This window comes from Ascaphus truei, chromosome 10, assembly GCF_040206685.1.
Source record: "Ascaphus truei isolate aAscTru1 chromosome 10, aAscTru1.hap1, whole genome shotgun sequence".
NCBI classification, from domain to species: Eukaryota; Metazoa; Chordata; class Amphibia; order Anura; family Ascaphidae; genus Ascaphus; species Ascaphus truei.
In genome coordinates, this window is record NC_134492.1 from 19,945,025 (window position 1) to 19,960,568 (window position 15,544).

Below are 15,544 nucleotides of genomic sequence, written 5' to 3' on the forward strand. Positions count from 1 at the left end.
TTTATTCGCTCCTTTTTTCCTGTGATATTCTAGATTATTAGACTTTTCATAGTTAGGTATGAGGCCAATGTGATTTTACATAATATGTTTTAGAGACAAATGTATGTTTGTATATTTGTGTGTATGTTTTTATATGGATAAATAGATGCGTCACACAGAAAATATATATATATATAATGGTTTGTCATTCCTAGGAAAAGGACCAACTCCCCCTCTGGCAAAGACGACCAGTCAGTGGGACTCAAGGATTCTCTCCTCGCTCATTCCTCTGATCCTGTGGAAATGCGACGTCTCAACTACCAAACTCCAGGTAAATGCCGATCTCTCTGCATCCTCCATGAATCAGCCCAAATCCTTCAGGTGCTCTCCTCCTCCTCCCAGAGAGGATTCTGTGCAGGCCTTTCCAATGGGGGTGTCTGGGTGTTACACAAGGAAACACGCTTGTAGATAGGGGGAAAGTTCATTTAAAGCCCCCAAGTTGTAACTACACAGCGTCTTCCCGTGGTTTAACCATTTCCATTTCGGTTCATTCAGGCTCCTCAGTAGGGAAGGGATTAACATTTAGTGCCCCACCTTTCTCCCTTTCTTCTTTATCTTTCTTTCTTTCCATCTTTCTTACATCCAATAAGATCTTTCCTTCTGTCTGGGCCCTTTCATTGAAACAAGGAAGAGGCGTTTCCACGTCATGGCTTCCTGTCTAGCAGAGACCATGCCCACAAGTGTCCTCACTTTAATACATTGGGCATCTCTGTGACAGTGAACATGACACAGTATCAGGAAAGTGACTACGTTTTACCACCAATCTAGAGTTGTTTCCACATGGAGAGCGGACACCGTTTTAATTAATGCAGCTGTTGAGCAGAAATATCTGTCCCTACTGCCATCTGCTCCCACAGAACACTGCTCTGGGGACAGAATTCTGTTACTGACGAGCGGTGGTGTGAGTGGCACAAAATATACACAGGAGCAAGATAGATCTTAATGCGATGGCCCACACAGCAAAAGCATTCATCTCGGCATGCTTCTGGCTTACTGTTGCATCAGATAGTGTTCTGGGATAGAGACGTAGGAGAGAATGACACTTGGAAGGAGATACTAAGAGTTTTTGAAAGATTGTAGCGTTTCGACGCTTGGGAGAACGGGCATGAATGCGTCTGGTAATTTAAAAGTCAGGAAGAGCATTAACTGATTGCATAATGGGACTTCATGGCTTTAGAGACTCTACAGCTGGTGCTAAAGATGTCCTCTCAATCAGTACTGTATGTTGATGTGCAACTGGGGCATTATCACATATACAGAAGCAGAATAATACATTGTTTCACACCAGTCACACCGCACCTTAATAGGTCCGCTGTCACACACTCTGTCCCCTACTCCACTCATCCCTTCTAACTGCTTTCTGTTCTTTGCTGCTTTTGTTTTCCTTGCAGGTTCCAGTGTCCCCAGTTACCCGAATATCTCAAGTTAGTTTGACAACCTACTGTAACCATCTAGAGAAGTTACCACTTCCCTCACTCATAAATGCCTCTCGCTTCCTCTCTCCAGCCCCTGCTTTCTCCTCTCTCTCTCTCTGTAGCCTATATAATTTGTTACCTTTCAGCTTGCTCCTCGCTCACTCCTTTCTCTTGCCTTTCCATTACTGCCCTCTTCCATCACACTTTTTCGCTCTGTTGCTTTTCCCCTCAGACCTTCCTGGCTCTTTCTTTGGTATGCTTTCTTTTCTGCGCACCTCTCCCTCACTTACATTTAGGCAGTATGACCTCTTTGCCCTTGGCATGAACAGTCTTACATAAAGGGTTCTGCGTTGCGGGAAGAGTTGTTAGTACTGTGATAGCAGAGGCTGGTGCAGGACAGGTGATAGAGCAGGGTGTTTGTAAGGAAACATTCTATAGATGCACACGGGCACTGTGAACAGCTCACAGGACATGCCATTGTGTTTCCTATATATTGGTCTAGCGAGTGTGTAGTTTCATGCAGTGTCCTTCGCCAGGTCCCTCCATTCCCTCCTCTTGTACAGCAGTCTTATACAAATTCTCTGGTGCTTCTCATACATCCGGTAACTGGGAGACAAAGGAGGAACTGTCATTCTTTCCACAACTCTCTGAACCTACCCATCCTTGCTTCTTCTCTCTTCCCTTTTCTTTTTTTCCTGCTTCTCTTCCATCCAGTCTTTATTATCTCTCCCGCCTCACCCCTACATTTGTCTCGTCTTCTATCCTGCTTCTGTACTACTTTCTCTTCCCCCTGCATCTCCTTCCCTCCTTTTGCCTTCGTCTCTCCCTGTACCTTCTCCCCTCTCCACTGCTTCCTCCCTGTCCACGTCCAAACATTTCTTGTCTCGGCTACCTGACCTTTTCCAAAGGTTTACCTTCGCTATATCAGCCCTCTTCCTTCCTTTTCTTCTCTTCTACTTCTCGCTTTCCCACCACTGCCTCGCCGTCTCCTCCATGGCATCAGAGCCTGCAGTGCGGATATTTCAGGCTCCGCTGTGCTGCATCCTCTCATGCAGAGCATGTGTGGCCGCGACATTGGGGCACATTTTGCTGCTTCTCTCTGGGGTGTTGCAGCATGTGGTGTGTGTGTGTGTGTGTGTGTATGTATGTATGTATGTGTGAAGCTCTGTCTGTCTTTCCATTCTGATGCACTGCCCATCCTCGCTCTCTGACTCAGAATAAACTGCTGTCCTTCACGTGAACTTTCTGTTGTCTCAGGTATGAGGGACCATCCTCCCATCCCGATCTGTGATCTCGCAGACAACATTGACCGACTGAAGGCCAATGATGGACTCAAGTTCTCCCAGGAGTATGAGGTGAGAGACTAATACAGGGGGGAGGCTCTCAATCGCAGACAGAGTAAGGTGACCTAAAGATAAGTGACCAATCTATAATCAAAAGATCTAGTCCGTGATTTAGATAGCAATGTAGTGAATAGTACTGAAGCTTGGTTAAAACTTGGTCGTGCTTGTGCATTACTCCTCTTTCTTAAACTCATTCAGAGCCAGGAACTCCACTGCAAAAGCCTCCTTATGGCTTCTCTCATCTTCATAACTGGGCTTTCTACAATCTGTTGTGAGCTTAGGGTATTTCTTTGGTTCCTTCTCTCATGCGTGTTTCTCCCCTCTCTTGTGTTAGTCTATCGATCCAGGTCAGCAGTTTACCTGGGAAAATTCAAACCTGGAAGTGAACAAGCCAAAGAACCGATACGCAAATGTCATCGCGTACGACCACTCGCGTGTCATTCTTACCTCCGTGGATGGTAAGAGACTCCTCTCACTGGACATTTTATAAAGCTCAATCCTCCTTTCCTTTCTCTATCACTCTATGCAACCAATAAACTTTCGGCTCTCGGATCTCTTCTAACTCTTCCCCCCCCCCCCCCCCCTCCAATCCCCCAATTCTGGTTATTGTCCACCATTCCCTTTTTCACCTCCCCCAGCTTGTTTTCGCTTCTCTCTCACCTCTTCTTCACTGTTGGCAGGTGTTCCTGGCAGCGATTACACCAATGCCAACTATATAGACGGGTACAGGAAGCAGAATGCATACATTGCCACGCAGGGTCCCCTGCCAGAGACGCTCACTGATTTCTGGCGCATGGTGTGGGAGCAGAGAGCAGCCACTATCGTCATGATGACCCGGCTGGAGGAGAAATCCAGGGTTAGACATGAAACTCTGGGGAATGCTGGGGATGGAATATGGAGTTGGATGAGGTCCGGAGACTTGATCTGTCATCTGATTACTAAAAGATTCTAAATGACAGCGGACGCAGATACTGTCGCAGAGAATTATATGCTTATGACCAGACATCCATGCTAAATTAGTAGACTAATTTTAAGCAGGCAGCGGTATGACGAGGCTTTTATTAGAACCAGCACAGAGGAACTGCAGTACATTGTTTTGTCATTGTAAGACAATATGGTCGGATGGGGACTGTACATCTCTATATTCCCACGTTTTGCACAATTGAGCAATATATATATTTTCTTGTGTCCCTACTTTTTGCAACATGAAAATAAATAGTGCCGGGGAACTCCTGTTCCCCGTGTTAAAATGTAAGGCCCATGAACCACCAGCCTAGATTGATAATATTGCTGGAATCTCACCTGGCAACAGTTCAAAGTTTATAGATAGAGAGTGCCGTCCCAAGCCTTGCTCCCATGTTACTCCTCAAATCTTTCCATCAATAACCTCGACCCTTAACCTCTCCTCTTTATCAACATTTCAAACACTCCTGCAAGCAAGTACAATGTTATCATCTCAAGCCTTCTAATGACTCCCCTGTCTGACTCACAGGTGAAATGTGACCAGTACTGGCCAAGCCGTGGCTCCGAGACATATGGTATGATCCAGGTCACCCTGGTGGACACCGTAGATCTTGCCACCTACACAGTGCGGACATTCGCTCTCTACAAGGTGAGAGGTGTTGTACAGTAAGGCCCCGGGCATGGTGTGGAAGAGGGTGAGAGAGAGGTCCCTGAATTAGCCCTTATCCCGTTGCATGTTTGGATATCTCTGGATTCTCTAAGGATTTGCCATTCTTGTATGGATCCTAAATGGGGTTGTGGGGAATGGGTTATTTGACGTTAAGCACACCCCTGTTGAGCACACAGCATCTCCCGCCCCGCCCCCCACCACCCTCCTGCATTATGGGGGTGAGGTTTGGCAGGTAGCAGGTTTTCACCTCTCCATTTGCTGTTGACCCCATAGTGTACATACAGCAATCCGAACTTGTTCTCCCTCTTTCGCTCTCCCCATGAGAAAAGGACGGACGATTTTCTGGGGCTGTATGATTATTGCATTGCCAGGGGCAGAAAGGAGATCTAGAAGCCCAATATGTGTGGCATATCCACCAAGTGATGCTCTGCCATAGGATATGTTCTGGCACCAGAAACCACATAAGGTGTCAACCAGCTCAAGGCGGTGTCTTATAAAATAGCACACCTTAGTAAATATGGGCCTGTCTTCTCCTCCTTCAACAAACTCCCCCTCACACCGCATGGAGAGAGATAGGGAGGACACCGTGTGGTAGAAGGTAGAGGAAATAATTAAGAGTGTAATGTTTTAATTTAATTTTCAATTATAATATAATTTTACGGTGCAGTGAGCTTAATGAGAGAAACAATAAATGCAGATAGTAGTGGTGCTGGGCTTAACGTGGTTTGGGGATACATATTGCTTGATATTGTTGGCGGCAGTGAAAACATTTAATTAGTCTTTTATTTTTTTTATTTTTTGTTTAAAACCTTTAGCACAGGAGAGGTCAGCACAGTAATACTCTGCAAAGAACCCATGGTCCCTCCGATACTAAAGTGGTTTACGCTATGTAATTCACTGGTTTTATTCCTTACTGCGCATTTCTACTATTAAAACAAATAGGTTGTGGGTACCTCGGTAAAATCCGGCCCTGCACCGTGCGGTGAATGAGAGTGAATTGTCTGCAACAACGATAGGGTGGTGGTATCCACCATTGGAGGAGAGGGGTGACCTAACGTGTGGGTGACCTTTTTATTCCTTCCCCAAAGAATGGCTCCAGCGAGAAGCGGGAGATCCGACAGTTCCAGTTCATGGCTTGGCCAGATCATGGGGTCCCCGAGTACCCCACCCCGATCCTCGCCTTTCTGCGCAGAGTGAAAGCTTGTAATGCCACTGATTCTGGCCCCATGGTGGTGCACTGCAGGTACGGGTCAAGAACAGCCAGTAATATAGAAGCTGTCCATGTAATGTTATCTGAACGCTGCATACAGTGACTTGGGAAACGTCTCATGACTCCCCCTTGTGCTACAAATTGTACTATGCACACTACCATTACTTTGTGCATATACAGGAACTACATTGACGATAAGCGTGTCGCATGGAATATGCATTTTCTTCGTTTCAATGTATCAAAAATATTGTGCCCCTAATTTGCTCCTCTTGTGTCCATGAGTGATTCGGAAAGGGGATTATGGAAAAATACTAGGATACAAGAGAGGAGAACGAGGAATATGAATACTGGAGGATGCAGATGGGTAGTACAACAATGTCAAACAAATTCTTCACAGCGCAGGTCTCCGCTAAGACAGAGATACAAAGCAGAGCTCTGCTCACACGTTCATAATGACGTTCTCCATTTAATGCGACAGCCAAGAATAGAGGAGGAGGAACGTTTCAGGTCCCACATGGACCTTTTCATCAGCTGCCTGAAACGATGTTCCTGCTCTATTTTGTACCTCTGTCCTGGAGGAGACCTGCATTTTATGGAATTTGTTTGTCTATGTTGTGTTAGCTGCACACGTAGGATTCTCGTCGCCCGAAACTGTTTCTTCACACTTTGGAACTGTAGTAGAACGATGTGACATATTAAAGAAACCCAAACACCTCATTGGGAGATGCATGACAAAAACACAAGCAAACATTGTGGGGTGTAAATAAGTTTTAAGTCCTTACCACACATGACAACAATTTTATTTGATGTCGCCGTCTACTTACGTTAACTGACTAAACAGGAGTTATGCATCGAGTTTCACAAGGTGCTCCTTAGTGGCACGTCCACGTTTCCGCTGTTTCGCATTAACTCTTATTGCCTTTGCTTACTTGCCAATTAACGTGTAGTTTCTCCACGCGCCTTCCTCACTAACGCGCACTCTCTCCCTGGCAGTGCTGGTGTGGGCAGGACGGGATGTTTCGTCGTTATTGACGCCATGCTAGAGCGAGTGAAACTGGAGAAGACTGTGGATATTTACGGTCACGTGACCTGCATGCGTGCACAGCGGAATTACATGGTCCAGACAGAGGATCAGTACATCTTCATCCACGAGGCTCTGCTGGAAGCAGTGATGTGCGGGAACACGGAGGTGGCGGCACGCAGTCTGTACGCGCACATCCAGAAACTGTCTCAGGTCCCACCAGGCGAGAGCGTCACCTCCATGGAACTAGAGTTCAAGGTGAGTAACGCCAGGGTCTCCAAGATTTTACCACTAGCTGTGCACCTAGAACACACGTGCCCTCCCCCGACATTACTGCACTCTATACTTCCCCTCCACCGTCCCTGCTCTACACCTAATATCACATGTCCCGTTACTAGCCCCTTACCTCTACTGTGCACCTAATACTCTCCTGATCATGCTCTGTAGTGAGTACTTACAGCCCTCTTGGACTGCAGCAAACTGGCTATGGAAAATGAGGCAACATCATTTTGACCTGCGGCTTGTTTTTCTTTCAGCTTTTGGCCAATTCGAAAGCTCACACCTCCCGATTCATCAGTGCCAACCTCCCGTGCAACAAGTTCAAAAACCGACTGGTAAACATAATGCCCTATGAGCTGAGCCGCGTGTGTCTTCAGCCCATTCGCGGCGTCGAGGGGTCCGACTACATTAATGCAAGCTTCATCGATGGCTACAGGTCAGGTTCTACGGGTTCCCATAGATAGGGCACTGGATGAAGTATAGAAGGAGGGGCAGAAAGAGATTAGAGTGTGATGCAAAGAGCGTGTAATAAGTATGCATTTGGGCCCCGCTCCACCAGTTGCCATGTCTGTCGGACACAAAGGGCCACCTCATCCTCACCTGTTCTTCCCGGACCTTCTTTTGCAGGCAGCAGAAAGGTTACATTGCCACTCAGGGTCCCCTGGCAGAGACCACCGAGGATTTCTGGCGCATGCTGTGGGAGCACAACTCCACCATCGTGGTGATGCTGACCAAGCTCCGGGAGATGGGGAGGGTAAGAAGCACCCTCTGATCTGGAGATTGCAAAGTTACATGGTGACGGAGTCTAATCATAGAAGCAAATACCATCGCTTATTAAAGATGGGCTGGGGCAAACACACACTTATATGGTCACAACATTGCTTTAATAGTGTTGGGTTGTTTCATGTCTTTAACATTGTAAGGAGTAACGTTTGCATGTAGGAATAGGCCCCCCATACGGCTGGAAGAGTCGGTATTTCTATGGTATTGAAGCACAGTGATAGCTGTTTCTCTGCCTCACAGAAGGGTATTAGAATTCCTGCTGGAATATATGTAAGAGGGGAAGTGGCTCTCAGTCGTAATTAGGGTGTAAACTTATTTCTTAAGTGTAGGGCAGGGCTGGCCAACTCCAGTCCCCAAGGGCCACCGACAGGTCAGGTTTTCAGGATTTCCTTGGTTCAGCACAGGTGGCTCAGTCTTTGACTGAGCCACTGATTGAGCCCCCTGTGCTGAAGCAGGGATATCCTGAAAACCTAACCTGGTGGTGGCCCTTGGGGACTGGAGTGGGCCAGCCTTGGTGTAGGGCTTTGAGTTGTCTTTTTCAAGGGAGAATTAGGTCTATGTACCAGTAACAGTGTTTGTTACCTGTGTAGGAGAAGTGCCATCAGTACTGGCCTGCTGAACGCTCGGCGCGGTACCAGTATTTTGTGGTGGACCCCATGGCTGAGTATAACATGCCCCAGTACATCCTGCGTGAGTTCAAGGTGACCGATGCGCGGGTAAGTGCGCGGAGCCTCCTGGGACCATATGAACCTGAGCTTTTTCTATCTATTTTGCTTGTTTCTTGTACGCGTCAGTAATTATAATCCTGACTTTACTCTGTCTCCTTTTTCTCCAACTCCCATCTCTACTTTCCTTCTCTCTCGCTAACATTTCTTTTCTCTCGCCCGCTGTCCTTCTCTCTCTCGCCCGCTGTCCTTCTCTCTTGCTAACATTTCTTTTCTCTCGCACACTTTCCTTCTCTCTCGCACACTCTCCTTCTCTCGCCCATTTTCCTTCTCTCTCGCTAACATTTCTTTTCTCTCTCGCACACTTTCCTTCTCTCTCGCCCATTTTCCTTCTTTCTCGCACACTTTCCTTCTCTCTCGCTAACATTTCTTTTCTCTCTCGCCCACTGTCCTCTCTCTCGCCCGCTGTCCTTCTCTCTCTCGCCCGCTGTCCTTCTCTCTCTCGCCCGCTGTCCTTCTCTCTCTCGCCCGCTGTCCTTCTCTCTCGCCCGCTGTCCTTCTCTCTCTCGCCCGCTGTCCTTCTCTCTCTCGCCCGCTGTCTTTCTCTCTCTCGCCCGCTGTCCTCCTCTCTCGCCCGCTGTCCTTTTCTCTCTCTCGCCCGCTGTCCTCTCTCTCGCCCGTTGTCCTTCTCTCTCGCCCGCTGTCCTCTCTCTCGCCCGCTGTCCTCTCTCTCGCCCGCTGTCCTTTTCTCTCTCTCACCCGCTGTCGTTCTCTCTCGCCCGCTGTCCTTCTCTCGCCCGCTTTCCTTCTCTCTCTCGCCCGCTATCCTTCTCTCTCTCGCCCGCTGTCCTCCTCTCTCTCGCCCGCTGTCCTCCTCTCTCGCCCCCTGTCCTCCTCTCTCTCGCCCGCTGTCCTCCTCTCTCTCACCCGCTGTCCTCCTCTCTCTCGCCCGCTGTCCTCTCTCTCGCCCGCTGTCCTTCTCTCGCCCGCTATCCTTCTCTCTCTCGCCCGCTATCCTTCTCTCTCTCGCCCGCTGTCCTTCTCTCGCCCGCTTTCTTTCTCTCTCTCGCCCGCTATTCTTCTCTCTCTCGCCCGCTGTCCTTCTCTCTCTCGCCCGCTGTCCTTCTCTCTCTCGCCCGCTGTCCTCTCTCTCGCCCGCTGTCCTTCTCTCTCTCGCCCGCTGTCCTTCTCTCTCTCGCCCGCTGTCCTTTTCTCTCTCGCCCGCTGTCCTTCTCTCTCTCGCCCGCTGTCCTTCTCTCTCTCGCCCGCTGTCCTTCTTACTCTCGCCCGCTGTCCTTCTCCCTCTCGCCCGCTGTCCTTCTCTCTCTCGCCCGCTGTCCTTCTCTCTCTCGCCCGCTGTCCTTCTCTCTCTCGCCCGCTGTCCTTCTCTCTCTCGCCCGCTGTCCTTCTCTCTCTCGCCCGCTGTCCTTCTCTCTCTCGCCCGCTGTCGTCCTTCTCTCTCTCGCCCGCTGTCCTTCTCTCTCTCGCCCGCTGTCCTTTTCTCTCTCGCCCGCTTTCCTTCTCTCTCTCACCCGCTATTGTTCTCTCTCTCGCCCGCTGTCCTTCTCTCTCTCGCCCGCTGTCCTTCTCTCTCTCGCCCGCTGTCCTTCTCTCTCTCGCCCGCTGTCCTTCTCTCTCTCGCCCGCTGTCCTTCTCTCTCTCGCCCGCTGTCCTTCTCTCTCTCGCCCGCTGTCCTTCTCTCTCTCGCCCGCTGTCCTTCTCCCTCTCGCCCGCTGTCCTTCTCTCTCTCGCCCGCTGTCCTTCTCTCTCTCGCCCGCTGTCCTTCTCTCTCTCGCCCGCTGTCCTTCTCTCTCTCGCCCTCTGTCCTTCTCCCTCTCGCCCGCTGTCCTTCTCCCTCTCGCCCGCTGTCCTTCTCTCTCGCCCGCTGTCCTTCTCTCTCTCGCCCGCTGTCCTTCTCTCTCTCGCCCGCTGTCCTTCTCTCTCTCGCCCGCTGTCCTTTCTCTTTCTCTCTCCTGCTGTCCTCTCTCTCGCCTGCTGTCCTCCTCTCTCGCCCGCTGTTCTCCTCTCTCTCTCGCCCGCTGTCCTTTTCTCTCTCTCGCCCGCTGTCCTTCTCTCTCTCGCCCGCTGTCCTTTTCTCTCTCGCCCGCTGTCCTTTTCTCTCTCTCGCCTGCTGTCCTTCTCTCTCTCGCCCGCTGTCCTCTTCTCTCTCTCGCCCGCTGTCCTTCTCTCTCTCGCCCGCTGTCCTTCTCTCTCTCGTCTGCTGTCCTTCGCTCTCTAGACCGCCGGCCTTCTTTTTCTCGCCCACTCTCCTACATACTCTCCTCCTCTCTCGCCCACTCTCCTACTCTCTCGCCCACTCTCCTACTCTCTCGCACAGTTTCCTACACACTCTCCTCCTCTCTCGCTCATTCTCCTACTCTCTCGCCCACTCTCCTACTCTCTCGCACAGTTTCCTACACACTCTCCTCCTCTCTCGCCCATTCTCCTACTCTCTCGCCCACTCTCCTATTCTCTCGCCCTCTCTCCTAATCTCTCTCAAACTATTTCCCTGTCATATTTCTAGAGCACTTTCTGCCAGTCTTTGGCACTTTCCCCCCCCCCCCCCCAGTGTGGTATAGTTTATTAGCCTTATATATTTTATTCATTGTTCTGTGTCACTCAATCTATTTCTTGATCCACATCCACTCTCTGTCTCTCCACCCTTTGTGTGTTCGGAACTCAATGGTTCTCTTCACTGTAGGACGGACAATCCCGGACAATCAGACAGTTCCAGTTCACAGACTGGCCTGAGCAAGGAGTGCCCAAAACAGGCGAGGGTTTCATCGACTTCATCGGACAGGTGCACAAGACCAAGGAACAGTTTGGACAGGACGGACCCATCACTGTTCACTGCAGGTGCATAATGGGCATATTCAGGGATGCTTTGAACCCTGAAATTAGCAAGACTCTAGAGCAAGAGCGGCCAACTCCAGTCCTCAAGGGCCACCAACAGGTCAGCTTTTCAGGGTATCCCTGCTTCAGCCACAGGTGACTCAATCAGGGGCTCAGTCTCAGACTCAGACTAAGCCACCTGTGCTGAAGCAAAGATTTTCTGGAGACCTGATCCATTGGTGACCCTTGAGGACCGGAGTTTGTAACCTTTGCTCTGAAAGCCTGGAACAAACATTTCTGTTTGAAATGTAGCTAAAACAATCCAAGGTTTCCTGCTCTCGTCCTCTTGGCTTTCACTGTAATATAGGATCAGGCTTGGAGACAATCTTTTCACTTGCATTGTAAATGAGTAATACAGCATGAACATAGTGGCAGTAGATACTAGTACTGTATACATAGTGGCAGTAGATACTAGTACTGTATACATAGTGGCAGTAGATACTAGTACTGTATACATAGTGGCAGTAGATACTAGTACTGTATACATAGTGGCAGTAGATACTAGTACTGTATACATAGCGGCAGTAGATACTAGTACTGCATACATTTTAATAAACTACCATGAGGGTGTCTTTAATGCACTTTGCATATGAGCTTTTAATGCTTTACAAGTCTCTTATTCACGTTTTGACTTGTGAGTTTATGTAACTTTAGTTCAAACCACATCCATAAATACTTCTCATGTTGGTCGATCACATTAAAAGTTGCCACTACTAGCAAAAGCAGTAACCCATCGCACAGTGAGGTATTACTCACTGCAAAATTGTTGTAAAACACGCTAATTTATTTAGAAAGGGTAAAGTAATTGGAGAAAAGTAACTTTTTTCCACATTTGTTTTAATATATAGCATTGAAGCAGGGGGGTCTCTGGAGCTGAACCCTATTAATTTCAGCTCCGGGGACCCCCTACTTCTGGAGATACCTATGACCAAAGTAGGTGCTGGTAGCTGTTCCGGCTGAGCAAGTAGGGCTTTAAAGTTTAAAGCTCCCGTGTCACATGGGCCAATAGGAAGCCACACCTATGATGTCATGGCTTCCTATTGGCCGCCCAGGGCCCACGATCTTTAAACAGCGGATATATTGTGAACCCTGGCAGCTGAGGAGAGCTGCTACCGGCACCTAATTCGGAGGTTAGTATCTCCGGAAGCAAGGGGTCCCGGAGCTGAAATTGAGGGGGTTCAGCTCCAGACACCACCTGCTTCAATCCCATATATTTTTTTTAACAGGGTTTGAGTAAATGGAGTAACGGCTCTGCACAAAAGGGGACCGCGCTGTCATTGCGAGCGTCTTGTAACAGCGGAGGGTGGTAGAACACTAATACTGCACTGTTCTATCCTAGTAAAGAGATTAATAACCCGTGTCTTTGCAGCGCCGGTGTGGGGCGCACTGGAGTTTTCATCACGCTCAGTATTGTGCTTGAGCGGATGAGGTACGAGGGAGTGGTTGACATGTTCCAAACCGTGAAGACTCTGAGAACGCAGCGGCCGGCCATGGTACAAACAGAGGTGAGGGAACTACATGTCCACCCTACTGTAAGATTATGCTAGGTTTAAATCTCAGAGTAGGATGAACACTAACCTAATCTCATAACTCATCACTGTCGCACTGGGCACTTTTGTCAGTACATTGAGTGCATGGTTTACAGGAAACAATGACCGTGTTCACAGCACTAATTAAAGGAAAACAAGGCTGTTCTCCGTGGACCCAACAGTCGAAGTTGAGGAGGACACCCTGTCGGGCACATTGGAAAGCTCCATATGTTAGCAGAGGCAATCCCATAAGGCGGATTTATTGTAAATCCATTCTTATAATAGGCACATGGGGACTGTAGTTAAGGGAGAAACATTTCATTATTGAAAAATTGTCAGCCACCTAGGGGGCAGTAATTACCAATTTTGGCTTCAAGAATTGTATTCATCAGCACCGTTTTCTCTGAGCTGTATCAGTCTACACGTGTACATCAGCAATCCAGGACCCCAACCCACCACACTGGGGGAGGGGTTTTGTAAGAAGCCCTAAACAATAAAAGCATGTTTGGTTCTAAGCAGTCGATACTTACTACAAAATAAAGATCTTGCACTAAAACAAAGAATGCATTCACACAATATGTTTATAGTGTGAGAAACTCGTGCTGAACTTACTGAAGTGCTGCTTTGTTATGAACCTGTTTTTAAAGTAGGTCAGCCAGAAACTTCTTTTGCTCACTGTCCTTTTCCTTCCGGCACAGGATCAGTATCAACTGTGCTACAGAGCGGCGCTGGAGTATCTGGGCAGCTTCGACCACTATGCAACATAACTAGCGTTTACCCTGCTGGCAGAGCTGGGAGTGAAGCGTCTGAGGATCAGGGCATCGGAGCTGTAACCCTATGCCTGGTCCTTCTCGTACAAGCGCTGTTCCCGTCTCACTGATAAACACAAGATAATGCAAAGCTTTGCAAGACTTGCTTGGGATTTCAGCACAACTCATCTCCTTCTCCCCTCCCATCCAGGTCTCGCTTCTCTTGTCCTTTCTATGGCACACAGGACATTTAAACAAAAATCAAACAAATCCGATTTTTTTTTTTTCCTATTATTTGTAATCCATTTTTTAAATTTTAAAAAAAGTTTTCTTTTTTTCTTTTTAAAGTCTGTGTTCAACAAGTTTTACGTACCCGCTGGCATTCCTGCAAGGGCAGCGCCTTTCTTATTTACCTTTGTTTGAACTCTTTTTACTTCATTTTTGTTTATATATATATATATATATATATATACACATTTTAAGAAAAGGATAGGGTTAGTGGGGGGGAAATCAAGCAGAAAAAACAGGATTCTGGCGAAGAATCCACATGATTTTTGTGCTGTGCTGGGACAGGCGTCTCTCGCCTCACCCTGTAATGCTCCCGGATTGGATGCAACGCCCCGGGGGGGGGAGGGGGCTGCCAAATCATTGTTTTCGTAGCCTGGGGACCGTGGAGACGCAGGAAGTCAATGTCAAGGTAGAATCCTCTTCGAACGGAACGATGATCCCAATGAAGATGCCTCTTGTGGTGACGGGTGTTCACAAGATGTGGGAATTTTAGCTGGTATTCAGTATGTCTCCTCTCGCTAGTTCCCTCTTATGAGCGCACGGGGGGCTGCACTGCTGGTGTATGGTTTACAGCGGTAGGACTAGAGTTGGAGCCTGAGGGACCAAGCTGTAATAACATTGCCCTATTCTTCCTTTCTTATTTTTTGTTTTAACTCCTGTTTTTATTTCCCCCGCCTGCGCGGCTCGGCTCGCCTGGTGCGAGGGATTAACAAGTGCAGGGATTTGGGGGGTGGGGGGGGGGAGGGATACTGAACACAAAAGAGCATGTATTTGCTCGGCGGCTGCGGAATGAAGCTGATGGAAGGTTTTATTTTTACTTTTCAAGTTCTATTAGCATTAGGGGGATTTTGGGGAAACCCTTTGCAGTGCCCCAACCTGATTCCTTCTGTCCTGAGAAGAAGATTCATTATGATGCTGAACCTTCTGGACATTTCTACTAAACCATTGTGGGGAGAGACAATTGTACGTAACTTAATGGTACTCTGTATTAATACAATTTATTATTGCTCATGTGCTGCGGGGTGGGCGGGGGGGGGGGGGGGGTTCTACCTCTCCCGGTGCAGAGCTATGAAATAACGGTGGTGGTCAACTAATCCAAATGTATTAAAGTGTATACAGTGTGAAGCCGGGATTAATGCAGGGTCTCTAATGTTGGATAAGGCGATCATTTTTACCTTGTGTATACATTAGTGCTGTTAGGGGGGTTTCTCTGTTGTATACAGTTATGTTTTCTATTTGTTAATAAAAACAAGAAAAACAATGAAAAAAAATTACAAAAAGCACACAAACACATACACACACACACACCCTACTAATACAGCATCTTTGCCGAAATTCTCAATGTTAATAAATTTGAATAATCTGGTTTCATACAAATTGGTCCGGTGTTTTTGGTGTTTGGGTTAAAAAAAAAATTTTTAATATTTTTTTTTAAATTGAGCTCTTGCTACTCTGCTAGTGCATCACATCAGGGGGTTGTTCAGTCAACTACAATAGTGCCGATGGGGGTACTGTTGCCCAGAAACTTCCATGGACTTAAATGGCAGTGTCCGTGTAATAGCCCGCCCCAAACCAGGACTATCGTAGTTTTTAGAAACCCCTTTAAAGGCACTGCAGCTCTCTGTAAAACTGAAAGAAATTGTTTATTCACAGACAGACGAAGGTGCTTGTAAGAAAGATATAGAAATTGTTTGCTAT

The 15,544-nt window shown here is 48.0% G+C and overlaps 1 protein-coding gene across 16 annotated transcripts in view; it reads left to right on the forward strand.

The window, feature by feature from the left end:
* PTPRF (protein tyrosine phosphatase receptor type F) overlaps positions 1 to 15,226 on the forward strand; it is a 534,777-nt gene extending 519,551 nt beyond the window's left edge. For 9 of the 16 annotated variants that reach the window (XM_075616080.1, XM_075616081.1, XM_075616082.1 and 6 more), the window contains 14 exons: positions 195 to 310; positions 1,431 to 1,463; positions 2,712 to 2,809; positions 3,132 to 3,255; positions 3,478 to 3,653; positions 4,290 to 4,409; positions 5,519 to 5,673; positions 6,634 to 6,919; positions 7,198 to 7,376; positions 7,568 to 7,694; positions 8,314 to 8,439; positions 11,090 to 11,244; positions 12,650 to 12,785; positions 13,508 to 15,226. In XM_075616080.1, coding sequence (XP_075472195.1) covers positions 195 to 310; positions 1,431 to 1,463; positions 2,712 to 2,809; positions 3,132 to 3,255; positions 3,478 to 3,653; positions 4,290 to 4,409; positions 5,519 to 5,673; positions 6,634 to 6,919; positions 7,198 to 7,376; positions 7,568 to 7,694; positions 8,314 to 8,439; positions 11,090 to 11,244; positions 12,650 to 12,785; positions 13,508 to 13,576 — 1,900 coding nt within the window. In that variant the 3' untranslated portion in view covers positions 13,577 to 15,226. The remainder of the gene's footprint in view (positions 1 to 194; positions 311 to 1,430; positions 1,464 to 2,711; positions 2,810 to 3,131; positions 3,256 to 3,477; positions 3,654 to 4,289; positions 4,410 to 5,518; positions 5,674 to 6,633; positions 6,920 to 7,197; positions 7,377 to 7,567; positions 7,695 to 8,313; positions 8,440 to 11,089; positions 11,245 to 12,649; positions 12,786 to 13,507) is intronic. The other 7 variants (XM_075616088.1, XM_075616090.1, XM_075616094.1 and 4 more) reach the window with 3 other exon arrangements.
* The last annotated feature ends 318 nt before the right edge of the window (positions 15,227 to 15,544 follow it).